General features: G+C 45.3%; 1 protein-coding gene across 1 annotated transcript in view; it reads right to left on the bottom strand.

The window, feature by feature from the left end:
- LOC149329748 (uncharacterized) overlaps positions 1 to 25,227 on the bottom strand; it is a 53,422-nt gene that overhangs the window by 15,571 nt on the left and 12,624 nt on the right. The window contains exons 5-13 of the mRNA XM_089559287.1: positions 18,974 to 19,045; positions 15,998 to 16,064; positions 14,756 to 14,835; positions 12,679 to 12,761; positions 9,498 to 9,639; positions 8,509 to 8,606; positions 7,602 to 7,683; positions 4,669 to 4,815; positions 1,120 to 1,155 (exon numbers count right to left, since the gene is read on the bottom strand). Of these exons, the coding sequence (XP_089415413.1) occupies positions 1,120 to 1,155; positions 4,669 to 4,815; positions 7,602 to 7,683; positions 8,509 to 8,606; positions 9,498 to 9,639; positions 12,679 to 12,761; positions 14,756 to 14,835; positions 15,998 to 16,064; positions 18,974 to 19,045 (807 nt within the window). The remainder of the gene's footprint in view (positions 1 to 1,119; positions 1,156 to 4,668; positions 4,816 to 7,601; positions 7,684 to 8,508; positions 8,607 to 9,497; positions 9,640 to 12,678; positions 12,762 to 14,755; positions 14,836 to 15,997; positions 16,065 to 18,973; positions 19,046 to 25,227) is intronic.

Below are 25,227 nucleotides of genomic sequence, written 5' to 3'. Positions count from 1 at the left end.
AACGCTATTTCTTTAGCGCTGTACTGCCTTCCAAATACCAACTGCAACGTTGAAAGTTGCATCCGCAGGTGAAATATAGCATAAGCTCTACGCTTATGGAATCAGCACGGATGCGATAAGCTGCAGACATCCCGCAACGAGAATACTTGGTTATGGGGGTTTAACGTCCCAAAGCTACTAAGGATATGAGCGACGCCGTAGTGAAGGGCTCAGGAAATTTCGGCCACCTGGGCTTCTTCAACGTGCACTGACGTCGTACAGTAGACGGGCCTCCAGAATTTCGCCTCCATCGAATTTCGACCGCCGCGGCTGGAATCGAACCCGCTTATTTCGGGTCAGCAGCCGAGCACCATAAACACTGAGCCACCTTGGCGGCTTCCAACAAAGTTACTTATTATTGAGACTAAATTTGCATGACAAAAATATTGTGAACAAAACACCCTTAGAGCAATATGATTACCAAAATATCATCATTGCTGTCCATTAGTAAAATAGAGCAGAGCATTTTGTTTTTCCGTGAACTTTAGGAAACGTAAAACCCGAAAATGAAACGTCCCCGAGAATTATCTATTATAGGGTTCTTTTTGATAATGCGATCCGCAAGAGCACTTCGAATAAACATTTGTGCACGAAGAGCTTTTTGAGTACAGCCGAGCGATTTCTACCGCATTCTTACTATAGGATCGAAACGCGATGTTGAAGAATGCCCGCTAAAAAACTGCAGAAAAACATAGGAAAAATTTATGTCCATCAAAACCTTGTGGCTTCCTCCTCTGTCCTAGCTTCCTATTACATTATCAAGGCTTCAAAGCACTTTGTTTGAAGTGAACAAAAAACACATGTAACAAGCGCATTAATCGTAATCCAGAATGGGGGAGCCGTCCGTTTTGTACCCTGTTCATATATTTCATATATACTTTATATATATAGTGCTATATTTCATAGTATGAAATACATATGAAATATATTTCATGGATATTTTAATAATGTCTTTTAACTTTGCCTTTAGTTCAGTGCATTCGTTGTACAGCTCTCTCCACAACGATAGATGGCCCAGCTTTTGACATATCTGTGATGTACCCAACTATGTTTTCTCATGCGATGCGCACCATGGCTTACCTTGGCGTCCTCGGTGGTCTTGATAGAGCCGCTGGTCTGTGTGTCGAAAAAAGAAACTATGTTGAGGATGTTAAAATCACTATAAAAAAAATGCCGATTGACTGCAGCTTTTTAAATTCTCTGTCTGACAAGAATTAAAGCGACTGCGACAAAATTGTTAGTTTCGTATTTTGCCGGATTGTGATGATGAAGTAGTGAAGCAGTAAATGAAATTTCAGCAGGTTTTCGCTCCCTTATTTCCTACTGATACAAAACTACAACGTGGAGACACCTGGAAGGCAATTGTCGGCAAAGGCAAATTAAAACTAAACGAGTACGCTAGCTTTATGCTACTCAAGGTGCGAAACTCAGCCAGAACAAATGGAAATGCTGTTGAATTTTTTTTTGCAATCTCTACCCCTTTTTTTTACTTTCTTCCTTTACAGTGCAGTCAATATATATATATATATATATATATATATATATATATATATATATATATATATATAACCCTTACAAAGACGTACACAGAGCTACAGGGAGGCATTTAGAAGTTTTTGAAACGTTTGCCTATGTCTTAAGACCCTACCCCCCCCCCCCCCCCCCCCTCAATGACGACTGTAGCGATGGACATAAAAAAATAAGCGGACTCTTAGGCAATGCCCAGCCAGGTTACGCAAAAGCACAAGGATCTCATACGGATCGTCAAGCGCGACCTCGCACCACTTAACATGCTGCACCCTAGAATCGAAATTGATTAGTGATGTTGTTTCACCTCTCGTATTTTCAATATGGCGCTCTCCGCTAATTCACGAAGCGCTCACAATGCCTCGTTACGAGACATCACGGTAAGAGGACACCCTGACAGTGCCGTGAAGGGAAGGATAAAAAAGGGAAGGCATATATTTGAAAAACTAACAAGGTTTACATTACCTACCGCTGAACGTACGAAAAATGCTAAGCGTTGTTAGTTTTCGCCATATAATTTTACGTGAGTCTTGGAATATAGTACTAGCGTAAGCTTATTCTTATTCTTCTGGTTATTACCCTCTCATGATCTGGATCAGCTGTCACTACCTGCCCTAAATAGACATATTCTGTTACTACTTCCAGCACCTGGCTACCAATTGCGAACTTCTGTTCCCTTGCTAGGCTGTTGAACATTACTTTGATTTTCTGCTTGTTAATTTTTGGCCCCACCGTTCTGCTCTGCCTGTCTAATTCATTGATCATGCTTTGTAGTTCATGTCCCGAGTGACTTAGCAAGGCAATCACAAAATGAACAAGGGAGGGGAAAACCTCAGGTTGCTAGAGCCAACGTTTCGACAAGGGGACTTGTCTTCGTCTGGGCAAAGCGTTCATCATCGGCAGGGATTAAATAGGGCCTTCGCTCCGAGGAGGAAGGCCCCGGGGGTGGGGAAGGAAAGTGGTGTGGGAGGGGATGCGTGTCAGGAAGGGGAGGGAGGTGAGTCATGATTCGTTAGGCTGCAATAGTGGAACAACTTATATCCGGGGGGTGTGTAATGAACAAAAGGCTTTGAAGGGGCTGCGACCGGGGGGGGGGGGGGGGAGGCGCTGTGTGAACCTGCAAAACTCAGATAAAAGGATTAGTCAGCGTGGTACAGGGAAATGAGAACAAGGAAAAAAAATAAGCTGGCACTGGAAGGAGAAAGGAAGGGGGGCATTTCCAAGGAAGGACAAGGCAGGGGGAGGGGGGGAAATGGCTCGTGTTCAGAGAAAGCCAAAAAGTGGGGGCGGAGGGGGTAACAGGAGTGTCATGGTTTCCGAGAACTGGTAGCAGGGGATTAGGAAAAAAAAAAAAGGTGAACAAAGGGAGAGGGTGACAAGGCCGGAAATGTGGTGGAAGATATGACCTGGGAAGGGTGCAAGGAGCGACAATATACTTATGTGAGGTTCTAGGAAATAGTCTGACCACATGCAAGACATTTGTTAATTTAAAATTATGCTGACCCTGGAATGTACCTGAGAGATTCCAGGTTTCCTCTGGACATGTTAATCCCTGTTGGTTGCAATGTTTTAAATTTGTGGATTAGGAATGCTTCTCTGTATTTTCTGTCCCTAGTCGATTTGAAGCCTGACTGAAGAATGAACAATTTGAGTTCGTCGAATTTGTGATGGCGTTGATTAAAATGGGTCGACACTGCCTTCTGTTCATTCCGTGTTGTGTCAGCCCGGTGCCCGTTTAATCTGGCACTCATTGCTTGTCCGGTTTCTCCGATATATTGTTTCTGGCAGTAGGAGCACTGGAGCATGTAGATAATATTGGACGATGTGCAGTCAAAACTGGTCTTTATATCGAAACTGAAATCGCTTGCCGTACTTTTAACCGTAGTGTCCCTTTGTAAATGTTTGCATGTCTTGCATCTAGGTCGAGAGCATGAAGTTACTGTCGGTGGTGGTTTCTTACCGAGCCTAGCATGCACCAGGATGTCCCTCAGGTTTGTGTTGCGTCTGTATGTTACCCTTGGTGCGTCGGGAAATATTTTCTTGAGACGGTCGTTACCAGTTAAAATGGGCTGGTATTTCCGCAGGATATTGTTTATGTTTGGAAGCGCGTTTGAGTATTTCGTTATAAGTGCAGGAGGTCGTTGACTGTTAGCTTTTGTTCGTTTTTTTAAGAACTACATCTCGTTTCAAAGTGGTTGCTCGTTGGAACGCATTAGTTATCAGCGAATCGCAAATTACTTTGGTATTCTCCATTAACTCTTATCCCCAACTGTTCCCATTTTAGGCCCGCGGCTGGCGAAGAACAGGGTTAATTGGAGAGACATGGGAGAGGCCTTTGCCCTGCAATGGGCGTAGTCAAGCTGATGATGATGATGATGAAGCTCTAAGCAATTGAGATAGCAAGATAGGTTGTTCCTTCTTGCCCATTCAGTCCTTTGCTGTCCTGCTCCTAACAGTGTCTGGGCTGACCAACAGGTGATCAATTCATTAGTTACCCTTTCCATGGTGCAAATGCTAGTCAGTTTTTGTGCTCTTTAAAGGTGTATAGACACCAAATCTTCGCGAGCAGGTTTTCTTCTTTTTTGATGATTTGTTAGAAAGTGTGCTATACGCTCGCATGGTAGTCGCCGACGACCACTAAATAATTTTTGAATTTCTTCTTCATGTTGTTTCGGTTTCATCAGTCGAATAATGGCTGTGACGGGTTGTTGGTGTTTAGGTCACGTGATACATGAAAAAAACGCGGCTATATAATTGCTGGTACGCCGTTTTCTGACATTCCACACCTTGAAACAGGCTAGCTTAAGTGTGATAGTGAAATAAAACTAGGTATCATCGATTATATTTCAGTTTTTATTGCCTCACGAGACCTAAACACTAAATATACGGCACAGCCATCATGGGGTTTATGAAGCAGAAACCGAAACAGCATGAAAAAGCAACTGAATTACAAATTATATAATATTCGTAGGCGAATGAACCATGTATTATAGTGACTAACGAATCACTTGAAAGAAGAAAACATGCAACTAAAATTAGGTGTCTGTGGCCCTTTAAGCAGTTTTATGCTAGGAAACAGGGAAGAGCCTGGTCCCCACTTACGGTGGCTGATCGTTTCTCCGCGCTCAGTTGGTCAAGAGCGTTCTTTGCGTCATTGAGTTTCACTACCAAGCCGCTGGGGGCGGTAATGGCTCTCTCAGCCTTCAGGGCCTTGTTCTCCTCCAGCATGGTGAAGTAGATGGGGTACGCCTAGTGGAAAAGGGACGAAAAGAAGGCAACTAGCGCGATTTTGTGATTGTTGACCAGTGGTATTACTTCCGCCTCTAAGTAACTGGCCTATTGCTGTAAAGGCATTCAGACGCTTCTCTCCACAGGCATCACGTTAATTACCTTCCCCACCCCGCCTTCGCTACTGCATCTCATGAGCTCTTCGACTGATATGCCGGATGTTTATACGAACAGTTTCCTATTTTTCATAAAATAGTTGCAAATAAAAATAAAATAATTGCACAAGCATACCTCCTGCCAAAGCAACCGTCACTTCTAAACATATCAATCGTATTAGTTAGATAATAAGCTCATATTATCTGATTAACTTCAGAACGAGGCTACTTCTCTAAAGCACTCCAGCGTAAGGAATTCCTGTTTTCTATCCACCAAACCGAAAGTTAGCCACAAGGAGAGCGGGAAGTTGAGCACAAACGCTACTCCCACTGATGCAGTATGCACGTTGAAACGGAAGGAAATAATATCGGTGCGGGTTCTAAAGGCATAAGTTTCCTCCTCCTCATCCAATATTCAAACCGAAACTGGCCGGCAAATAGCGGCGGAGACGTCAATGTCTCTGCCGTAACTAGTGATGCAGCACGGCGACAACCGTGATGCAGTCATCATGACCGGCGCTATCACCCAGTATTTTGATTTGCGAAACTTCTCATAGGAAAATAAAAAAAAGCTTTATGTATGGGAAGGGATCAATGGAGAGTGCGCGCGTGGAGTCCTCACTTCAGGACCCCAGTGGCTTGAGCTGTCGACTTGGCGATGGTAAAGAGCGCCTACTGGTCCTCCAGGGGCGACGCTGTTCAGCCCCAGCTCCTACTTTTTGAACGCCTCACCTTTGGGCACCTTTCTGAGGGCATGCCCAGGGGCATGCCCAGATTACATGGGCATGCCTATTTCTGACGGCATGCCCATGTAATCTGAGTGAAGGTGGGGGTGTCGCCACACCAGGGACATGTATCTACGAATAGTTTTGGGCGTAGGCGACGCAGATGGTGGAGATTAGGGTATATGAGAGCCTGAATGCAGCGAAGCAGGCATGTATCCGCCGGAGAATGCTATTTGTGTGCGTGTGTGGGTGTGTGTTGGGGGGTTGATAAAGGCGCCTGTTGAGACATAAGGTCTCGTTCAGTCACGTTAAATAATGAATGCAGAGGTTAACAAATAGCGGGCCGAGGTTGAAAAAAATTCTGGAGTTTATGGGATCTAGTGACACCTGTGGTCAATAACGTAAACTGTGTTCAGCTAGCAAGCTTCCAGATTGGTGATAAACGCTCACCTGCCCGGCAACAAAATCTGTTAGACAGATAAATTAACAAAATTTTGGACATAACAGTCCGGTAGACATATTAATAAAAGAAGCAAAGAAAGAAAAGCTTCTAGGAAGATAGCGGTGAAATACGGCGACAGCGTACATTTAGAGCTAACATAGAGAGTCGCCCCGCGACAGCCTGAAAGGCACTCCACGAGTTGGTTGGCTCCTTCTACTTTCGGAGGTGAGTTAAAAAAAAAAGCAAAGACCAGAACCGGGAAGTTTAGTTTGAATAAATAGGGAAATCCACCGCACAGGAGAATCATTCTGTGTTTCTTGGAGCGTGTAGACGCTTGGAGCGTGTAGATCGAGTTACCGCGGTAAAAAGACGAGCTCAGAATCCACTTTAGTGTACGTTTATCTCCGCCTGAAGGGTAGGACACGCTAGAGCTAATGGGTTAATGCTTATATACGCGGAATTCGTAATTCTCGTCTTTGCATTCATATATGCCTCGGAGTTCTCATGCCCCTCCTGGCGCAGTGGTGCAGCGGTTAAGAGGTGCGCCACTGCCCTGCGATGGCAGGTGCTGCTACCGGTGGGGCTTGCGCAACCCAGGTTGCTCTTTACGAGCAACCCCTCGCGGCCAATCTGCAGTTTAACTCCTACCTGACACGGTGGCCAGTGAGCTCACAATCCGGTGTTTTCCAAAGGACAACACCAATGGTCAGCTTTTACAGGCACATTGAAACTTTTTGCTGTCTGTCAATACAGCTGCAAACTGAAATATTAAAACACCAGAATTTAAACACCGTAGCGATCGAGGCATTTGAAGGTGCTTATTGCGTAAGAATTGGTGGCAGAATCTTGGTGGCGTATTGGTGGCATATTGGTGGCAGAATCTGACCCCAAGAAAACGGCGGAAGACGACCTGCCAAGGCTCAATATTTCATGAAATATATTTGGAGCGTTGGCCAGTTGGAATAAAAAAGCATTGTGTGAGCCGAGGGGCGCAGAATTAACCTAAAACCATGAAATTAGCACTTGTTATAGCATACGCTAAGAAAAACCTGTGCGTTGGCAATGCGCATTCAGGTCGGCCTGAAAAGCGAACAGCGCCTGTGGAACAAAATATACTATTTCTGTACTTCCAGCTGCAGTATACAACTAGCCTGATTCATGTTTCTGGGTAATGTGTCTACCGAAGTACATATTAATGAACCAGTTGTAAAGGAATATCTGGCTGTGAAATCGAAATGTATGGCATATTCCCGTATTCGCGTTTCATTCCGACCTGATTGTACAGAATTGCGTCAAAAGGGCTAGTATTCTAGAATAAAAGGTAGGAAAATAGTTTTCTGGTAGTGGAAAAAGGAAAAAATTCAGGCCTCAAAGCGTTAGGAGAATGCCGGCTCAACTAAGAGGAAGACTAATCTGTAGCCTCGGCGCGAACATCAGCGTGCTCGGACTGAGATATCCTCCTCCAAATTTCGCCACCACACTCACGTGAACCGTGAAGGCAATGGAAGACACGGCAATGTCAGGGTGCGTCGACAAATTCACGAGCGGCATGGTGACGTTGCACTTCCTGGGAGGGAACGAGACGAGGCCAGTTTCAAATGTCACAGAATTCACACAAAATTACGACATTCGGTAATGCTCAGCTCTTCACACTCCCCCTGCCACCGCTGTAAGGTCCATTCCGGCGCTCTCGCCGGGGCAGGTGGCGTTTCGCTCTTCTGCTACCTGCCAGCACGCCACGTGTCACGCGTTGTCACCTGTTACGCGCCACCTCTCAGGTGGCGTGGCCTATAACACGCCACCTGACAGGTGGCGCATAACAGGCGACAACGCGTGACAGGTGGCCTATACCAAGAAGGTTATATAGTTAAGTTATAAAGTATAGTTAAAGTATATATTAAAGTATAACCTCCTTGGCTTATACACGCCACCTCTCAGGTGGCGTGTTGTAGTCCACGCGTCAGGTGGCGTGTATAGGCCACCTGTCCCGCGTTGTCACCTGTTACCTGTCACCTGTCAGGTGGCGTGTTGCAGGCCACGCCACCTATCACGCGTTGCCACATGCCGTTTCAAACGCTAAATCATCGCCAGTGCCTACTGCCCGAGGTACCAGAGGCCACATTCTGCAATGATTATCTTCCTACCTTATATGTAGTCAGCGCGTCCTACGTTACTATGATCGCCAAATTACAGCACTTGCTTAGCTGCACTCATGATGTCACATATCACAAACACCAGTGGTGGACAACGGAAAGAATGCAACGTGAATAGAATCCTTATAAGGTGAAAGCGGTTCGCGCTATACTACGCCAAGGGTCACACTGGCGCAGCGGACATCGGATAGCGTCTCATAGATATTGCTGCAAAATAAAGGCAAAAAGAGGTTCCTTACTTGAGCACCTGTCCAATTTTGTACGTGGAGTTGAAAAGGGCGTAATTTGTGTTTCGGATGTAATTCCGCTCGCCCTGAACGTACAAGGACGCCGTGACCTGCGGGTTTGAGACAAAGTTGATAAGAGTCAAGAGTATACAAGCATTGACAATGGTGAGAGATAAATTAGTTGTCCCTCCGTCACCTACGGGTAGAACTTGTCATTCTATAGGGTATGAAATTAGTGGCCGTCCTTAGATGCTGCATGGAGCGCAATCAATGTAAAATGCGACATTTAGTTTGAGCTGGAAAAGACAATTTCCACTTCTTCGTTCTCCTTGTTGGAAAATTTACTCAGCGACATGCTTCTTCATCATATTCAGCCTAAATACGCCCACCGCAGGACAAAGAACTCTCCCATTTCCCTCGAGTTAGCCCTGTCTTGTGCCAGCTGCGTCTCTTTTATCCCTGGAAACTTAATAAACTCATCCGCCCCCATCCACACTATCCATTCCGTAACCCTATTGCGACCATCGGTTGTCTTGTCTTCGTACTGCATCAGCTGCCCACGCCCATTTCTTCTTCTTTAAATCAACTAGGTTACCATTAATTCGTGTTTGTTTTTTTTGCCCTGACTCTGTCTGCTCTCTTTGTTTGTTAACATTACGTCGATATGGTTTTCCTTCATAGCTGCCTTCGTTGTCCTCAGTTTAAGTTCAATCCTTTTCTGTAGCCTCTATGTGAATGCCGGTAAAATACGGCCGTCAGGTACTTTCGCCTTGAGGGACAGTGGTGTAGTGCTATTTATACCCTTAGCGGTTTACGGACGTCAGCACAAAGACAGGAAGTCTTTATATTGTTGATGGGTGTGGAAAACTATGACGTTATCTGTCTGCAACTGACGACAAGCTTCCTCTGCCATTTGGCAAGAGAACGCAGATCATGGCGAGAGAATGTTCGGTAATAACCCGTGGTCGAAATAGTGTCGCTCGCGAAATGTCACCACTAACGTTGTCTAGAAGGCTGAGGCCTCCGTCGCCGCCGTACTGGTACGGGTAGCATATGTAGTTGGCCGCAATGACACCGCTCAGCATGTACACAATACTCGCGGGAATCATGAAGGTGGTGAAGACCCACATGAACAGGGTGGACCTGCAGGCAAAATAGACTGAGTTGAACGCACTCGCAGTCACGTACTCCAAACGCCTTCCTACAGCGACAGCCGAAAGATAATAGGCTCGAGAAATTCCTTCGGGTGTAGGGAAAACGGAAATGACACTGACTCACGGCCTCATACGCGCCGCTCACTGTGTAGCACAGGTTTCACAAAATCGCTCCAAGCTCGGCGTCAAAAGTGTTCATTTTATCCCTCTTTAAGCGCATCGTTTGGTCATTCATTGTAACTTAGATCACTCCTTAATTGGAATAAGCTGCCAATAAAGGTGTTCTTGCCCTCTCACATTCAACGTATTACATAGAACGATCACTCTCACAGGGGCGTACTTTTGTGATCGGTGGCTCAGTCGCTCTTGCGTTGAGCTTCTGAGCCCAAGCCAGCCTGAGATGTTCAACCAGACCGCGACTGCCGCACTTCTGTCAAGACGAATCACAATTAAGCACATATGCTGAGATTTATGTGCGTCCTTAATTATTCCGCATTCCTTCAATCGCTCTACGTTGAGAGATAATTCCCAGCGTTCTTTTAGAATGCGAACCTTTGCATACTACTCCGTATTACATTGGGATTATCACACAGCAATTGACCTACTAGGGATTAATTTATCACGTGGGTTCCGTCTATTTCGCTTCTCTTAACGGACCTACTGTCGTGGCCGAAACAGTCAACGAGACTATCCTCTAAGCTGTTAATACACGGATGCAGCTCAGCTATACTGGCGAGGTTAGCGTAGTAATGGTTAGATGGAGTTCCATTCAAGTTCATGTATTTCAATGCTAGGTGCACAAGAGAGGTCCACCACGCTCAGTGCCGCAAAGGCGCGCTTGTGCACAGGAATAGCATCGGCGCCGAGTAGAGAACATTGACCTTTGAAACTGAGTGAGCACAAGAGAGAAAAAAAGAATTCGGCAGAGACACTTAAGACTGCTTACGTGTGGGAATACGAAAGCCAGTCGCGGACGCAAGACGCAGAACTTTAGTTGCGGTTTGCGAACTGAGTTTATTTAAGGCGATGAGTCTTTTTTTTTTTTCGAATCATGACACCACCCAAACACGCAGACACACGCGTATGACACCTCCATGAACGCTGTACGACGAACGGCTCATTACAGTTTTCATATAAAGTTTGTGAAGGCATACAATTGAAGGTTCATGTGTAGTCGGTTCTACTGTCTGTCGCAAGCAGGCCTCCAACGTAACTAACGGATGTAAGCTATATGTCGAGAAGTGTTATGACAACGCCCGGAACGCTTTACTACAAAGGGTTGCATTACAATGTTGGTACGAACGATAAAGTTGGCGCGACATGGAAATGAGCCAGCGGCGAGTATTATAGACGAACGACATGTATAGGATCGTCTGAGGTGGCGGTGCTCAGCTTGCTGAATGTGTCACACGGCCACTTGATGGCGCCATCCTATTTTTCTTGCTCGCTTGGATTTTCCGTACCACCTGCGAGTAAACACAAACGCCGGCTTTTCTCCCAATGGGACTAGTAACGCTTTCGTATCAAAATTCTCCATCAGTTACCACGCCTCTATAATGCAGCACTCTTCGAAAGATTTTTTGCGTTAGCAAACGCGCCCGTTCGCCGCTCTACAGTGCTGTCCTCTCTGCCTAGAAGCGCGAACAGCGCAAGCGCTAGTTCACGCTGCTGCCCCCAGAGGACACCACTGAACCGTTGTGTGGCGAGCGGTGCCACTTTTGGCGCGAAAGAGCGCGAACCGTCGTAATAACTCGGGTAAGCTCGGGTTAGTTCGGACGACCGTCGCGCCACTTGTACACCATGGGAAAGTGACCTTGAGGACGACCTTGGCACCTTTAACGTTCCTTGCTTTCGCACCTTTCAAACAAGGGGTGCTTTCGCATCCTTGTTTTCGCTCGTTGACTCGGTTTAACTGAGTAAAAGCACTACCCCTTTTTTTGTGGCTTCGCGTTTCTTCTGCGCGCGGTAAGCCGGCAAAGCCAACACCGACGACGCGACAAAAATGCGGAACGTGCGTCTAACTGCCGTCTGGGTAAAATGAGGGGAAACGGAAGACCGAACAATGAAATGACAAAATGTAACCGTATGAGGTATTGCATGCATAATATCATCAGCCATTAAAAACATTCGCTGATGCCTTTGCATGGTTCAGTGCATGAATTTCATCGCTTTTTTCTTTATCATTGCATAACAGCTGTCAGTGAAGAAGGTGAAAGTGGCTGCTCACACGACCAGTGTGATGCCGGCCTGGTTGGAGACGAAGCCTCGCTTGTTGGGCGGAATCTCGGGGTCGTGCACCCATGTCCCCACGGCGTAGCTGAAGGCGGCCAGCGCTTGCAGGAGGCAGGCGCCCACGCACACCTGACTGATGTAGTCCAGGCTGCGAGGAATGATAGAGCCAAGCAGCGTGGTCACGAAATACGGCTGCTGGCGCCGTTTGCTTGCCGTGCATTTTTTAGCTTTACATTGCTTGCCAGCTCTCAGATGATTCCAAGCCCAGATAACACCGAAACGTTAAAGCAACGTAACTTTATTGTTTGGCTAGCGTAAAAAATACGTCTCTCGTTTTTTTTTTTTCCATTTTGTGCTGTTTCATATTCATGCCAAAGGTGAAGCATGGCGTCGTTAGAGTCACTGGCTAAGAGGAAGAAACAAGAGTCAATATCGGATGAAACTGATATTTCCTATATCACCTGGGACGACAGTCTACGTGTCATAATGACGCTTGTCATATTTGTTATATTCCACCTTTATTGCCCGCCATTCAAAATGGATGATTCCGGCGATAGCGAAGGCGTGGCGTCAGTTGAAAAAGCAACTGAGGCAAAAAAAGTATTACAAATGAATAAAATTAGAGTACTTCTTGCATTGTACCGAACCAGGCGGCAAGCATGTTCTGCGCGTTGCGCTACATTTGCTCAAGTGCAGAGCTGCTCCATTCTTCGCTTGCAGCACTACTTAAGCATCTGCTTTCCTATTGTCAAACCTTTCCACTATGAACGCGAGATGAATGGCACGAATCTCTCACCCGTACTCAAAGATGCCATCGTAGAGGCTTAGCCGGCCAAGGATATCAAAGTCGGAAATGAGCGGAAACTTCGCCGACGAGACCTGGAAGTACAAAGCAATCTTAACGTAAGCAAGACCGTAGTTATAATCATACCGCACTTCAATTTTGTTGTCCCATGAAATGTTCGGTTTAATAAAGTGTCCATCACGAGGATAACAGAGCATAATCACACATAGGGTCTACGTCCAAACCTGCACCCTTACCACCAGACGAAAAAATGGAGACAGATTGCTGTGACAATTGTGCAAGCAGTTAAGAAACACCTTTTTGAAATCGCATTACCAGAAGTGGTGACGTATTCTCATTAAGAATTAGCTCTTAAAGCCGTTTTTTTTTTTTCATGTGGCTATTTGGGACTGTTCACTGTATGCCGTACCATTGCCCTATACGCACGAACAACGCTCCAGTTCTTGAAGAGAATTCACGTCAAGCTCTATTTGACAGCCTTTCTTCTTAGTCCCATGCGGTCACCGGAAGTTCTATAGTGAATCCGAACTGCCCGATCACTTCCATAAAAAGAGAATTGTAATTCCCTGCTGATGCGAGTGAAAGGAAACTTACGAAGCATTACTACTCAATTGTTGCCAAAAAGCATCCTGTTTGTTTGTTTATTTGTTTTTTGAGGGCGTTTAATCGGATCAGTAACAGGCTCATGTGGCAATTTTTTGTTCAAGAACGACAAGCATAAAAACTTTCGCTTCAGATAGCCGTTTGTTTGTGCTCAGGAAACAGTTAGGTAATAAATGTGTAAAATGAGCGTTGATTAACAAGCTGCACTATAGGAGCTCAAAGTATTCGATATATAAATGAGATGCAGTGCATGATGATGGAACAGACCAAGGCACTTGGAACAACCAGCTATCTTCCTTTAAGGTCATTCCGCACGACAAGCGCAAATACCAACTTTTCGCGCAGAATACTCGCAATCGTTGCTTCAAGAATAAGGTATAAGTGTTTTCATATAAACAAAGAGAAGCAAGTATTCATTTCTGCCCCTTAACAGACATATTTTTCAGAAATGGTAGAAAATTGGTCATTTAGTATCCGTGCTGCCAACCATCGGCAAAAAAAAATATTCATTTGGCGAACTCTACTCCCCTTAAAACGGACACACAGAGCCAGACACACCACAAGCTGCACTCGTCATGAGCCAGAAATGGCATTCGGCTTAAGACGAGACTGGCTCGTCAAAGCTGGCTAGCTGGTAAATCGTGAATCAAGGCAATCTTCCCGCAACATCTTCTTCCGACCAATTCATACATTCGTTAAATGTCGGCGTAGTAAGATATCCTAGAGCAAAAAAAGGAGCAGGATGAGCGAAGTCTAAAGAATCGCAGCACAAATGTGAAGAATAAAGAAAATAACAGCAGCATATGCCATGTCCTAGAGAAATCTCTATCGTTGCTGCACCTAAAATCTATCAGTGAAGTCGTCAGGGCAGGCTAACCTGCAAAATAAGTATTCCCTTATCCAGCCATAGCATTATTAACGTTCGCACTCACTAAAGGAAGAAGCAGTAAAATGTAGAGCCAAACACTATTGATAATTGTTTATACGCATCGAATAAAACTCACTTTAGCTATAGTCGAATACCAGTCAAGAAAAACAGCTGTTCCTCCTCGTCAAGGGACCCCCCTTCCAGCCCATGGCGTTGGCCGGTTCTCAAGAATCTGCTAGTGTGACATTGAAGGGAGTGGCAGATGAAAGGGGATTATCCCATCCCTCCATGGTCCAGGATAGTTCTCTGTCTGCATCGTCACGCTAATGAAGCTAACAGGTTGATGAGAATCGGCCTATGTCAAAGGCTGGAAGGGAATCCTTTGACACGGTAAAGCCGCGTTTTGCTTGGCCTGTGTCCGACAATAATATGAATCCGTTTCTTATAATTACAGAGCACAAAATAAGTTAACGCCAAATATGGTGTGAGCATAGCACACAACTGCCACTGAGCCACCCCGATGGTAAATTCAGTGGAAGCACATCCCGCCCACAATCTTCACGGAGAAAGGTATTATGCGATCGTGTTTCGGCTCACTTGCGAGATTAGGGTGACTAATTTGTTGGTGGCGTCCTTCCAGACGTTGCTCGGCTGCAAATCTTTGAAGGCTGGCCCAGCTGCGATAGATGTGGAAAAGGTGTGTGAAAGTGTGTTACTAAATACCTCCCAAATTGGTTGCCGTGGCTCAAAATTGAAACATTCCCAAAATATTCGCCTCTTTCTACACGGGCAGCGCGCAAAAGGTGACACACGAGGAACTCAAGACAACTGTTGTATAGTAGCAGACGTTTCTACCGCACCCGGCGAAATCTCTTAGGAAGACAAGAAATCTAAGTCGTCCTTGATATAAGACGAAGAAATGTGGGAAATTAAGTATATATTGGCAGTAAATGCATAAGCATTTCTTAAAGATCAGCAATATTCTATTCGTAGCAATTTAAAGGTTTTGCAACCCATTCGGCATTTCAAAATATTTCAGAAGCATCGATTAGTTACAGCAATTTAATAATTTGATGGCGGTGGATGCAACATATCCAACATTCTGGGACGAAAATTTTGAATATTGGAAAACGTTATGGCTATCGAAATATTGCAGGTAATGACCTACTCTTCCGATGTGTAGCAAAAGATGTGCAGCAAAAGTTTTCTTTTAAGTTTTTTGCATCGCTAGGATCGAGCGTTGAGACTGCCAAAGAAAAGCAATGGGAAATGCTTTTGACGATAGCAAAAATGTTAATAGCACAAAAAAATTCAAGCCTGTTGAGGGAAGATCTGTGGTTATATTGATTGTTATAATGAAAGCTTACAATATATTAAAAAAAATTCGTTCATAAACTCTTTCCCGTTCAAAAATGACTTCGTCCAGAATTGTTGGGAATGTGTCTCCAAAGTAAAGTTGCATTTTACCGCAAGGTACCAGTGTTCAGTACGTACGTGAAGCTTTCAGCACTGTGAAATCAATACCTTTAATAAATCGTTGAAATTTTCTCATTGGCGTCCGTTCATCACAATTAGTGACCGCGTATTTTTTTTTTCAGATCAATCAGCTCTTTCTCCTGAACGTAAATTGAAGCTCTTAAAAGTGGTACTTGACTGTATGCGTCGACGTTTTACAAGGCAATGGACGTTCCACGGGTTGAAAGCGAAGTTTTAATATTATCTTACATGTTTTATTTTCATGTAAACATGTAGGTGCTAAGAACTCGATGGACAAAACACATACGTCCTTACTGACGGCGAAATGCAAGCGGGCCCAACGAGATAAATTGAACAACGCACCCGTGTTGTAGTCTTCCACGGCCTTCCGCAGCAAAGGTTCGATCTGCTGCGCCGCGCCCTGTGCTACCTGCGAAAAGCGCGCAAAACATCTTAGCCGGCGCCAAGCTCTTGCGCAATCGAATGATTTTCGCAAGAGATTTTTGATCTCCACAAACCAGTTACTTTCATAAACTCTTGACTAGTAAACTTCAGCGCGACCGCCGGGCTAGATCGCTGCACGAATGCACGAACGCTACGCTGCGCTGTGCTGTCATGCATACAAAAGTCGAGCTTTGCCATCGAATGCACCAACTTAGGTGAGAGGCGGAGAGCTAGAGAAAAGCAGAGAACAGTTGATGTATCTTTCCTCTCCTTTACTTTCACTGCAGATCCCATTAATCGCATGTATTCCACCCGTACTGTATTATCTTTAAGTCTACAATCGTGCTCCCAGATGGCGCAAGCGTCGTCGGTGTTAGCGCGCCCTGTTCGTGGTCCCCCTTTCACTCCTGTTCGTGAAGGGTCGATTGCGCAGTAAAGTACCCACGCTATATCGGATATGCTATGCACAACATTTTACCGTGTTGTTTGGTTTGGTTTGGTTTAGGGGGTTTAACGTCCCAAAGCGACTAAGGTTATGAGAGACGCCGTAGTGGAGGGCTCCGGAAACTTCTACCACCTGGGTATCTTTAACGTGCACTGACATCGCACAGTACACGGGCCTCTAGAATTTCTCCTCCAAAGAAATTCAACCGCCGCGGCCGGGATCGAACCCGCAGTGCCCCGCCGCGGTGGCTCAGTGGTTACGGCGCTCAGCTGCTGACCCGAAAGACGCGGGTTCGATCCCGGCCGCGGGGGTCGAATTTCGATGAAGGCGAAATTCTAGAGGCCCGTGTGCTGTGCGATGTCAGTGCACGTTAAAGAACCCTAGGTGGTAGAAATTTCCGGAGCCCTTCACTACGGCGTCCCTCATAGCCTCAGTTGCTTCGGCACGTTAAATTCCAATAAACATAAACGAACCCGCGTCTTTCGGGTCAGCAGCCGAGCACAATAACCACTGAGCCACCGCGGCGGCTTTACCGTGTTGCGATATACGTCCACGTGCAATTTTATTTTTCTAACTCTCTACGAGTAAGAAATTTGCGGCGGTACAATTCTGAGCCGTCATGTAACTGCGCTGTTTATTGAGCGCCGCGGTTTGCCGGTCACCCTTGCGCCTTAGCTCGACACCAAAACTGGCTTGCTACACCACATGCAACAACACAACTTGCCGCTTTTCTAACCAGTGTAGAACTGTCTGCTGATGATACGACCACCCTCGCGGAAAGACAGCACATCAGTTATAGTTCAAATTGCAAAACTCGCGCTCAAAAATGCACATTTTCAGGTTCTGTAGTCGGCGAACTGCTCAAGCTTTATAGGCTCTGTTCCAGACGGCAGACGGCAGACCAAGCAAGAATGTTCTGCAGTTTTGTGATTGTCGCAATGTACACTGCTTAGAATCCACATGACCTGAAATTTTGGTTTGATGGAACAATACTGAGTAGTGATATTGCTAGGTTTAGTTGCAACACGTCGGATAGAAGTAGACAGAGACGACAGTTTCAGAACTAAACCAACGCGAGTGCAAATTAATTGCCTCCCCAGAAACGGCACGCCGGCCGTCGACGTTCGCTCGCGGCTCTTGGGCATTGAGCACTCTCATTTGTACGCTTTAATTTCTTCTCCTGAGACAGAACCTAAGCCAGACACACCATAGACCTTCATACTGGTGAATTCAACGCGGGGCAGCTGTCCCGTACGTCGCACACCGCGCTGGCACCTGGGATGTTGTACGGGTCGATGTTTTCACTAGCTCCAACCTATTCAACGTGCCCGCTCTTTTCGGTTTCGTGCACTGCACGGGAGTATACACTTAGTAACAAGCTTTTATTAGACTGGCGGAAGTTCTCTACGACGAGACGTTGAAGACACTAGCGGTTTACAGATACCTCCACTACGGCACCTCTTTCTCTCTTTCTTCTTTCACTCCCACCTTCCTCCCTTCCCTTACGGCGCGGTTATAGTGAACTAGAATACTATTCTAGTTTACTATAGGCGCGGTTCAGGTGTCCGCCGAAATATGTGACACGAACTGCGCCATTTCCTTTGCTCAAAAACCAATTCACATTTTAATTTACCTATTTACGGCTGCGGAATATGGCGGTTGCCACGCCAGCCACTAGCGCCATAGGAATAACTCACATGAAATCCTCCTATCGTCTTCTTGTTCCAATGTATGCGGACGGAAAGCAACGCATTATTTCTAGAACACTATAGCATTATCTCGCCTGTCCATCGATATCATGTTTTTTTATTGTGTCTGTATTCACTTTCCTTGTCTGCTACTTCATTTTCATCGCTTTCTAACCTAACTCATATAGCTTGCATAACCTGCAATCCTGCCTAACGGCGGCGTGTGCCTTGCAAGCTACACATGACCACGTATACCACGTGCACATAAGAATACACCAGTGGTCTTTATCATCTCCACGAGCTTGGATCTACATTTTTACCTATATTAGCTTCATTTTCATCTAGGTGAGGTGCTGTTTTCCAATGAATCGGAAAGGTGTTTTAGAGAAAGAAAAGAAAAATATATACGTGTAATTCCTTTACACATCAAAATAACTATACTGATGTACACCGCTTAAGGTGGATAGGCTAACGAATAAAGGACGATTATTAGAGCAGGGTTAGCAATCACGCTGATGCCGTCAGACCGTGCTGATGCAACTGCAGGACCAAGTCAGGGTTGTGTGCGATGAAAAATTACATGAATAGTTTCCATAACTCAACGGACATTTCAGTGAGAAACTATTGATTTTAAATTAGCAGGCCAATATATGTGCACAGAAAAATCTACATATTCCTTTTTGTCATCAATCATTAGACGTTTTAAGGAAGCAAGGCGGGCACATGTGTCCGTAAAGAGGGAACAAAGGTGGTGCACTCTACCGACACAAGATCCGCGCTGGTCGTGGCGCATTGGCTGTACTTTGCGCGGTCTTCCTGAGGCACTTGCTGGTCCTGCAACACAATCCAAAGCGGGTAATTTTATATGCAGAGTTCCCGCTGTAACCTTAGCTACATTCCTGAGAAGCAACACACTAGGTCGCAGACGTGGCCTAGGGTATCTAGAATTCGGCAACCAGAAAAAAAATGTAACCCCAAATAAAAAAAGCAGAAAATAAGGAACCACCATCATATTAACTATTCGCATGGCCACAGTCGATTTGGGGAATAACACTAACAACCTCGTGATGTTCTTGTAGCACAGAAAGACTAACTTCAAAACCGCCGCCTCTCACAGTTAAACTGATAAGAACTTTCAGTTATTTTATAATGATGAATAATAATAATAATAATAATAATAATAATAATAATAATAATAATAATAATAATAATAATAATAATAATAATAATCTACGAACTTAACTTAAAGGGTCAAATTTGCTATTCGACATTGTGGCATAATTGTGAAAATTATAAAAAGGTATAGAAACTGCTGCTTGTGTTTTTTTTTTTGTTCAGGTAGTTAAAAAGGCTACAACTGCGAGCAAAACGATTTTTTTTTGGCGTTACGCACAACTAGACTGCATTAATGGTCCAAAGTTCACAAGATTTTGCTTTCGGTTTGCGGCAGAGAGGCTGCATTCAATGAATGTCGCGGTAATTAAGGGAAAAGCAATATAGGAAAGGTAACAAAGCGCATGTTTTGTTAAACCTGCAGAGAAATTGAGTATCGGTGGGGCGTTCTCAATGTGATTGGGGGGGATTTAGGAATTCCATTAAGAAATGTAATTCTCTCCTGGAAACAGAGCATGCTCGTTCACTCGTATCAAAAATTTGGTTGAATCACATGCAGCATTTAACGCCACAGTATTTAGGTTTATCATTGCAGATAAAGCGTATTCATAAAAAAACTCTGCCTCTCCCGTAACCGAGAGTAGAGTAAGCACGAAATGTTTACGGGCATAATGCGAAGCGCACGCGGACACGACGAGACGCAGGCCTGACAAGAATGTATATGCAGCGCGTTCGAAACTGTCCGAAGTGCGTAGAGGCGAAAGCGTTTTCAGCACCACTTTGCGTATGTGACACTGGTGATGTTACCACTGGATTACGTCACACATAATTCATGACGAAGTAATGACAAATTACTGATTAGTGTGTAATGACTGAATAATGACTAAATACTAATAAACTGCTAATTAATGACGCTTAAGCTTCGCCTTTAGGAGTGGAACGCGACAGCGTGTTGTAGAGGTGCCAGGCAGTCCGCGGAACGCCACCACCCGTTCGGCGTGATGCCTCGTCCTTTGAACGCGACGCTTTTTGAGGAAAGGAAATTACGCAGTAATTCTCTGCCATCTCGATGGACACCCGAGCCGCACCTTACAGGAAGGTAGGAACGCCGCCACCCGTTCGGCACAATGCCTTGCCCTTTGAACGCAACGTTTTTTGAGGACAGGAAATGGAGCAGTAATTCTCTGCCATCGCGGTGGAAGCCCGAACCGCACCGTAAAGCATTTCATGCTTAAATATTGTGGCATGTATGTGCTTTTTGCACGAGTTATTAGAAATCGGAAATTATAATTCCGTGCATTATCAAACGCACAGCTCGACTGATATCTTGATAAACATTGAGAAGGCACTGGCAGCAGTTATTTTTTGTGACTCGTTTGGAGACCAACCGGCGCTTGCATGCCGGTCCCGTAGGAGGGCTTAGAGAGTCTCGTTAAATCTCGTTAAGTCTCGTACGGTGCCCGGATGTTCTCGTTTGAGAGCCCGGATGACTGGAATTCAGTGCCCTCTCGGTCTCGGCGTGACGTCACCACACTGCAGACAACGGGAGCTAAAAGCATTTCATGATTAAAATCGACTACAGCAATAAGAGCGGAGTGAGCACTGGAAATAGCCGTAACAGAGGAATATCATTTACAGTCAGGAGAAAACGAAAACCTAAATTGAAATAGAAGCGTGCTCGTAAAAAAAAAAAAAAGATTTTTTTTTACGCGTGGATGAAGCCCGTCCAAGGCCACCAGTTGAAGCGGCCACCAAAAAAAGATTAAATAACGAATGTACTGATGCGATGTCAGAAAAGGAAAGAAGGAAGGAGAAAGGGGAAGGAACTCTGTACCCGACAGAGGGGACTAATGAACCGATAAAATACCTCTGGCCAGAAGAGAAAGAAAAAAAGATGTAAACAAGGAAAACAAGAATTGCCAAGGGAGAAAATGTGGGCACACTGTTGCGGAGACAGAACCAGAAAGATCTGGCTCTCAGGATGCTGGGCTATCTGTGGAAAATTGCACGTGTATGCAGGGATTCCCCCTGCCGCCCGGTATCGGAGCCGAGAAAGCCATCGGCCACGTGGTCCGGTCTGTTTGGTTCTGTGTTATCTCTGCCCACGAGCGGCTCTAGCTCGAAACCGAAGTGCTCGGTCAGAGGGAGCTCAGCCAAGATTTCCTATGAGGGCGGGCCGGAGGAACAAAATGAAATGCCGGAAAACCAGCGCGCGAGGATGGCGGATCAGCTGTCATGCCTCAGTGCTACGGAAGATGGGGAAAGCGCTCGCCACTCTCATGCAGCTCAGCGTCGCCATCGACAATACCCAGCTGTCCTCGCCGCTTAGCGGGAAGCCTATGGGCGGCGCAGCCAGACTGCGATGAACTACCGGGACGAAGATTTAGCAGCAGAGAGCGGCGCTAGCGATAACGCGTAGTGAACATTGGAATTCCGGAACTGCCGTCGTGGACGAGGTTCGTGCTGGGAGGGCCAAGACAAAGCAGCGACCGGCTGCCAGCTCACGCTGATTGTTTTACCGGGTCCTTGCCTCGTTTAATGAATTTCTTTATAATTACTATTACGTACAAATTGCAGCTTCGCACTATATAAGCCAATCGAACTCTAATGGTTTGGTTTGGTTTATGGGGTTTAACGTCTCAAAGCGACTCAGGCTATGAGAGACGCCGTAGTGAAGGGCTCCGGAAATTTAGACCACCAGGGGTTCTTTAACGTGCACTGACATCGCACTCTAATGGGATCAAGGTTGTAAATATAGAACCTGACCAAAACACTGGATCGAAACTACATTTCTACCGAATAAAAGTATCATGTTAGCGCTTAAGCTTCTACTGAAGGCTGGAGTGGTTTAAGAAATTAGGTGCCGTGTCTGACATGAATATATTGTTCACGGGGCCTGACAAACACACTGGTGGGTGTGAAATGTTTTAGAAAAGAAGCAGTTGTATCAATTAAGTGAATGCGATGATGACGTGCAAAGAATAATAGAACTTACCTGGCTGACTTTATCGCAGACTGCAAGGAAAGAGGGAAGTCGAAATTGGTCTCGTACGAAGCGCAGGTTGAAAAATGTTAAACATATTTGCACTATGTCGACACATGCCAGCATCGTTGGTCGTATGGAATGCGAGTTGATGCTGAGGTAAATGCTATTGTGGTCATTTAAAATACACGACATAAAAGTACAATTCGAAAAAAAAAAGATGACAGAAATCGATTCGATTCCGAACACGTATTTCACTCCATTTATTTGTGCTAGTACTCGTTGCAGAAGAAAATAATAATCGCTGAACTGCCCCTTATTGTTGAAAAAAAGCATATACAAAATGCTAATGCTTATCAATCTGTTATCATCCTTATCATATCATCCAGATTTCTTATCCTTACCATGTATGACTTGTTTCGCGATCGTCTTAGCCTTTCTAATGACGCTGTTCTCAAAATCTGACTCCTAAGCCTGTAAGGCATAGAATTTTTTCAAAAATTTAATGAACTTTTCGCTTACGTCAAGCACGCAAAATAAGCTAATCGTATTGCAGAACTGCGTTCTAAATCTTCTTTCAGTTATAAGCAAGAATGCACAAAAAATAAATCCACGAGTGGCATCAATAATTCAACTAAACGTTACAAAGCGACAAAAGGATGAAAAATGCAACTTTTATTACGTACAATCATTCAGATCATTGGCTTGCTTCTCGGATGGAATGCCAGCTTTCTCGAGAACTTGCCCGGTGTGCTTTTGGAGGTCGTTCAGGTATTCTGGAAAGTCATAGCATAGGCATCGTTTATTTTTTAAGCGGACTGGACAGTATCATGTTTTCTTGGGCTATCATGTATTTATCCAAACTGTTCAGAAGTCATCTTGACTTTCAGTCATCAGATAAGCCTGTACCAGCGCCGATTTTTCGTCGCTCCATCCAACAGCCAGCTTATTTTTTTAATGATCTAAATCAATGCAGACATCTCCACACTATACAAGCTTTTTTCTCGGTTAGCCACCGCGGTGGCTCAGTGGTTACGGCGTTCAGGTACTGACTCGAAAGGCGCGGGTTCGATCCCTGCCACGGAGGTCGAATTTCGATGGAGGCGAAATTCTAGAGGCCCGTGCGCTGTGCGATGTCAGTGCACGTGAACGAACCCCAGGTGGCCGAAATTTCCGTAGCCCTTCCCTACGGAGTCTTTCCGGAGCCCTTCACTACGGCGTCTCTATGAGCCTCAGTAGTTTTGGGACGTCGAACCCCCCTAAACCATAAGCCATAAACTTGTTCCTCATTTGCTCCATTCGTGTTTGCACACTTTAGATAACTCCTCAGTGCACCCCGTTGAAAAAGAAAGCATTCTTTGCTCCGAATCTTCCACCAATGTGCGTCGTGGTAGTGGAAATAGCAATAAATAAGATAACTGTCCCGGTAACTCTGGAAAGATTTAGACTGCTTGCGCAGTTCTATTTATGAACCAGTTATTTTTTCCACTTTTAAGCCTGACCTTTTGATACTCATCGCGCAGCGTTCCGTTGCTGCAATTCACGATTTGGTATACATTTAGCGGACAATATGTTTTCGTTCCCACACATCTTCGCATGCCTGCGCAAGCATACATATGCGCACAAAAAGCTTACGTGCTGTGAAGCACACCGTTCCGGCCTTTAATTCCGTACTGGGTGACAGACACGTGCCACTGAACCAATCTCCTTGAGTGACTTTATAACTTCTCACAGGAAAGAGAGAGCTGCGCTGGCGGGCCGAATCTAGTTGTAACGCATCGAAACGACATACCTGAGACGCATCAACAACAGTAGCCCATTACCGTTGAAATCAAAAGCGTGCATATGGTTGACTTCTTCCTCAGTGTTTGATCCCATAGGGCCCAAGAAAAAGCCATTCTGAGACTTGAAACTGAAATGTACATGTTTGTCTGCTTATTTGACGCTCGTTATTTCTCGAGAGACCAATAACGGTGGCTATGTGTCTTTTGCGTTCATTCGCGAGCCCAGGACCGAGAGGGCGAGTCCCGCCAACGGTGGCCAAATTTCGATGAAGACAATGAGCAAAACATCGGTGCACTGTGCGAAGGGGGTGCATGGTAAAGAATCCCTCATTTTTGAAATTAATTCAGAGTAGTGCACCCACCGCTCTTCTTAGTCTATGAGCCGCACCAGAGTGTGAAACTTGTATTTGCATATTTTCTGATGAGATACTTCGCGAGCACACATGCACGCATGCACGCCCACAAAAGCAGAAATTACGTACGCAGCTAACCGCAACTGTATTTGCTGCACCCGCCACTGCCGAACTGATTTGCAAACTTATGTAGTCCATATTGTGTTTGAAATCATCAACAGTTTTTTGTCTTCCCGTCAAGCTCATTGTCGCAGCTTCGATACTGCAGAAACGCTCAAACGGTTGCTTTCGTTCATGACCTCGGACGGACGACGGGCGAACATTGACAGAAAACCTGGAAACACGACCTGGAAGGTTCTGAATATTTCGGTTACATAGCGGCCAAGTTTCTTTCCGCTCATGCGCAACAATTTTGCAACTGTCACTGCACTAGTATGCAGAACTTGTACATTAAGTCTATTTATCCTCGTGTTTGTCTGGCATCAAATCTTATCAGCCGAGAAATACCTACACTTCTATGCTTTTTAGCTGGCGCAACCATATCAGCGCCGTTAATGTATTCTTCCCTCTTGGCGCAATAAGCGGCAGTCCAAACCATGTCAGCGAAAGCTTACAGGTGAAGTAGGGTCCTTGGTATTGAATGCTGCCGTCTCTTTCAGGCATCGTTTCTATGCTTCAGAGTCCTAACAAGCCCCGCGGTGTATTGGTGGCATTTAGTGGATTCCAGTGCACAATACGTATTTCTCCATTAATTCATTCGTAACACGAGAACAAAGACAGAGC

The sequence above is a fragment of the Amblyomma mixtum genome, chromosome 9 (assembly GCF_055824585.1).
Source record: "Amblyomma mixtum isolate Tamu chromosome 9, ASM5582458v1, whole genome shotgun sequence".
Lineage (NCBI taxonomy): Eukaryota > Metazoa > Arthropoda > Arachnida > Ixodida > Ixodidae > Amblyomma > Amblyomma mixtum.
Note: the sequence above shows the minus strand (reverse complement) of the source record. Positions and strands in the feature narration are given on the sequence as shown.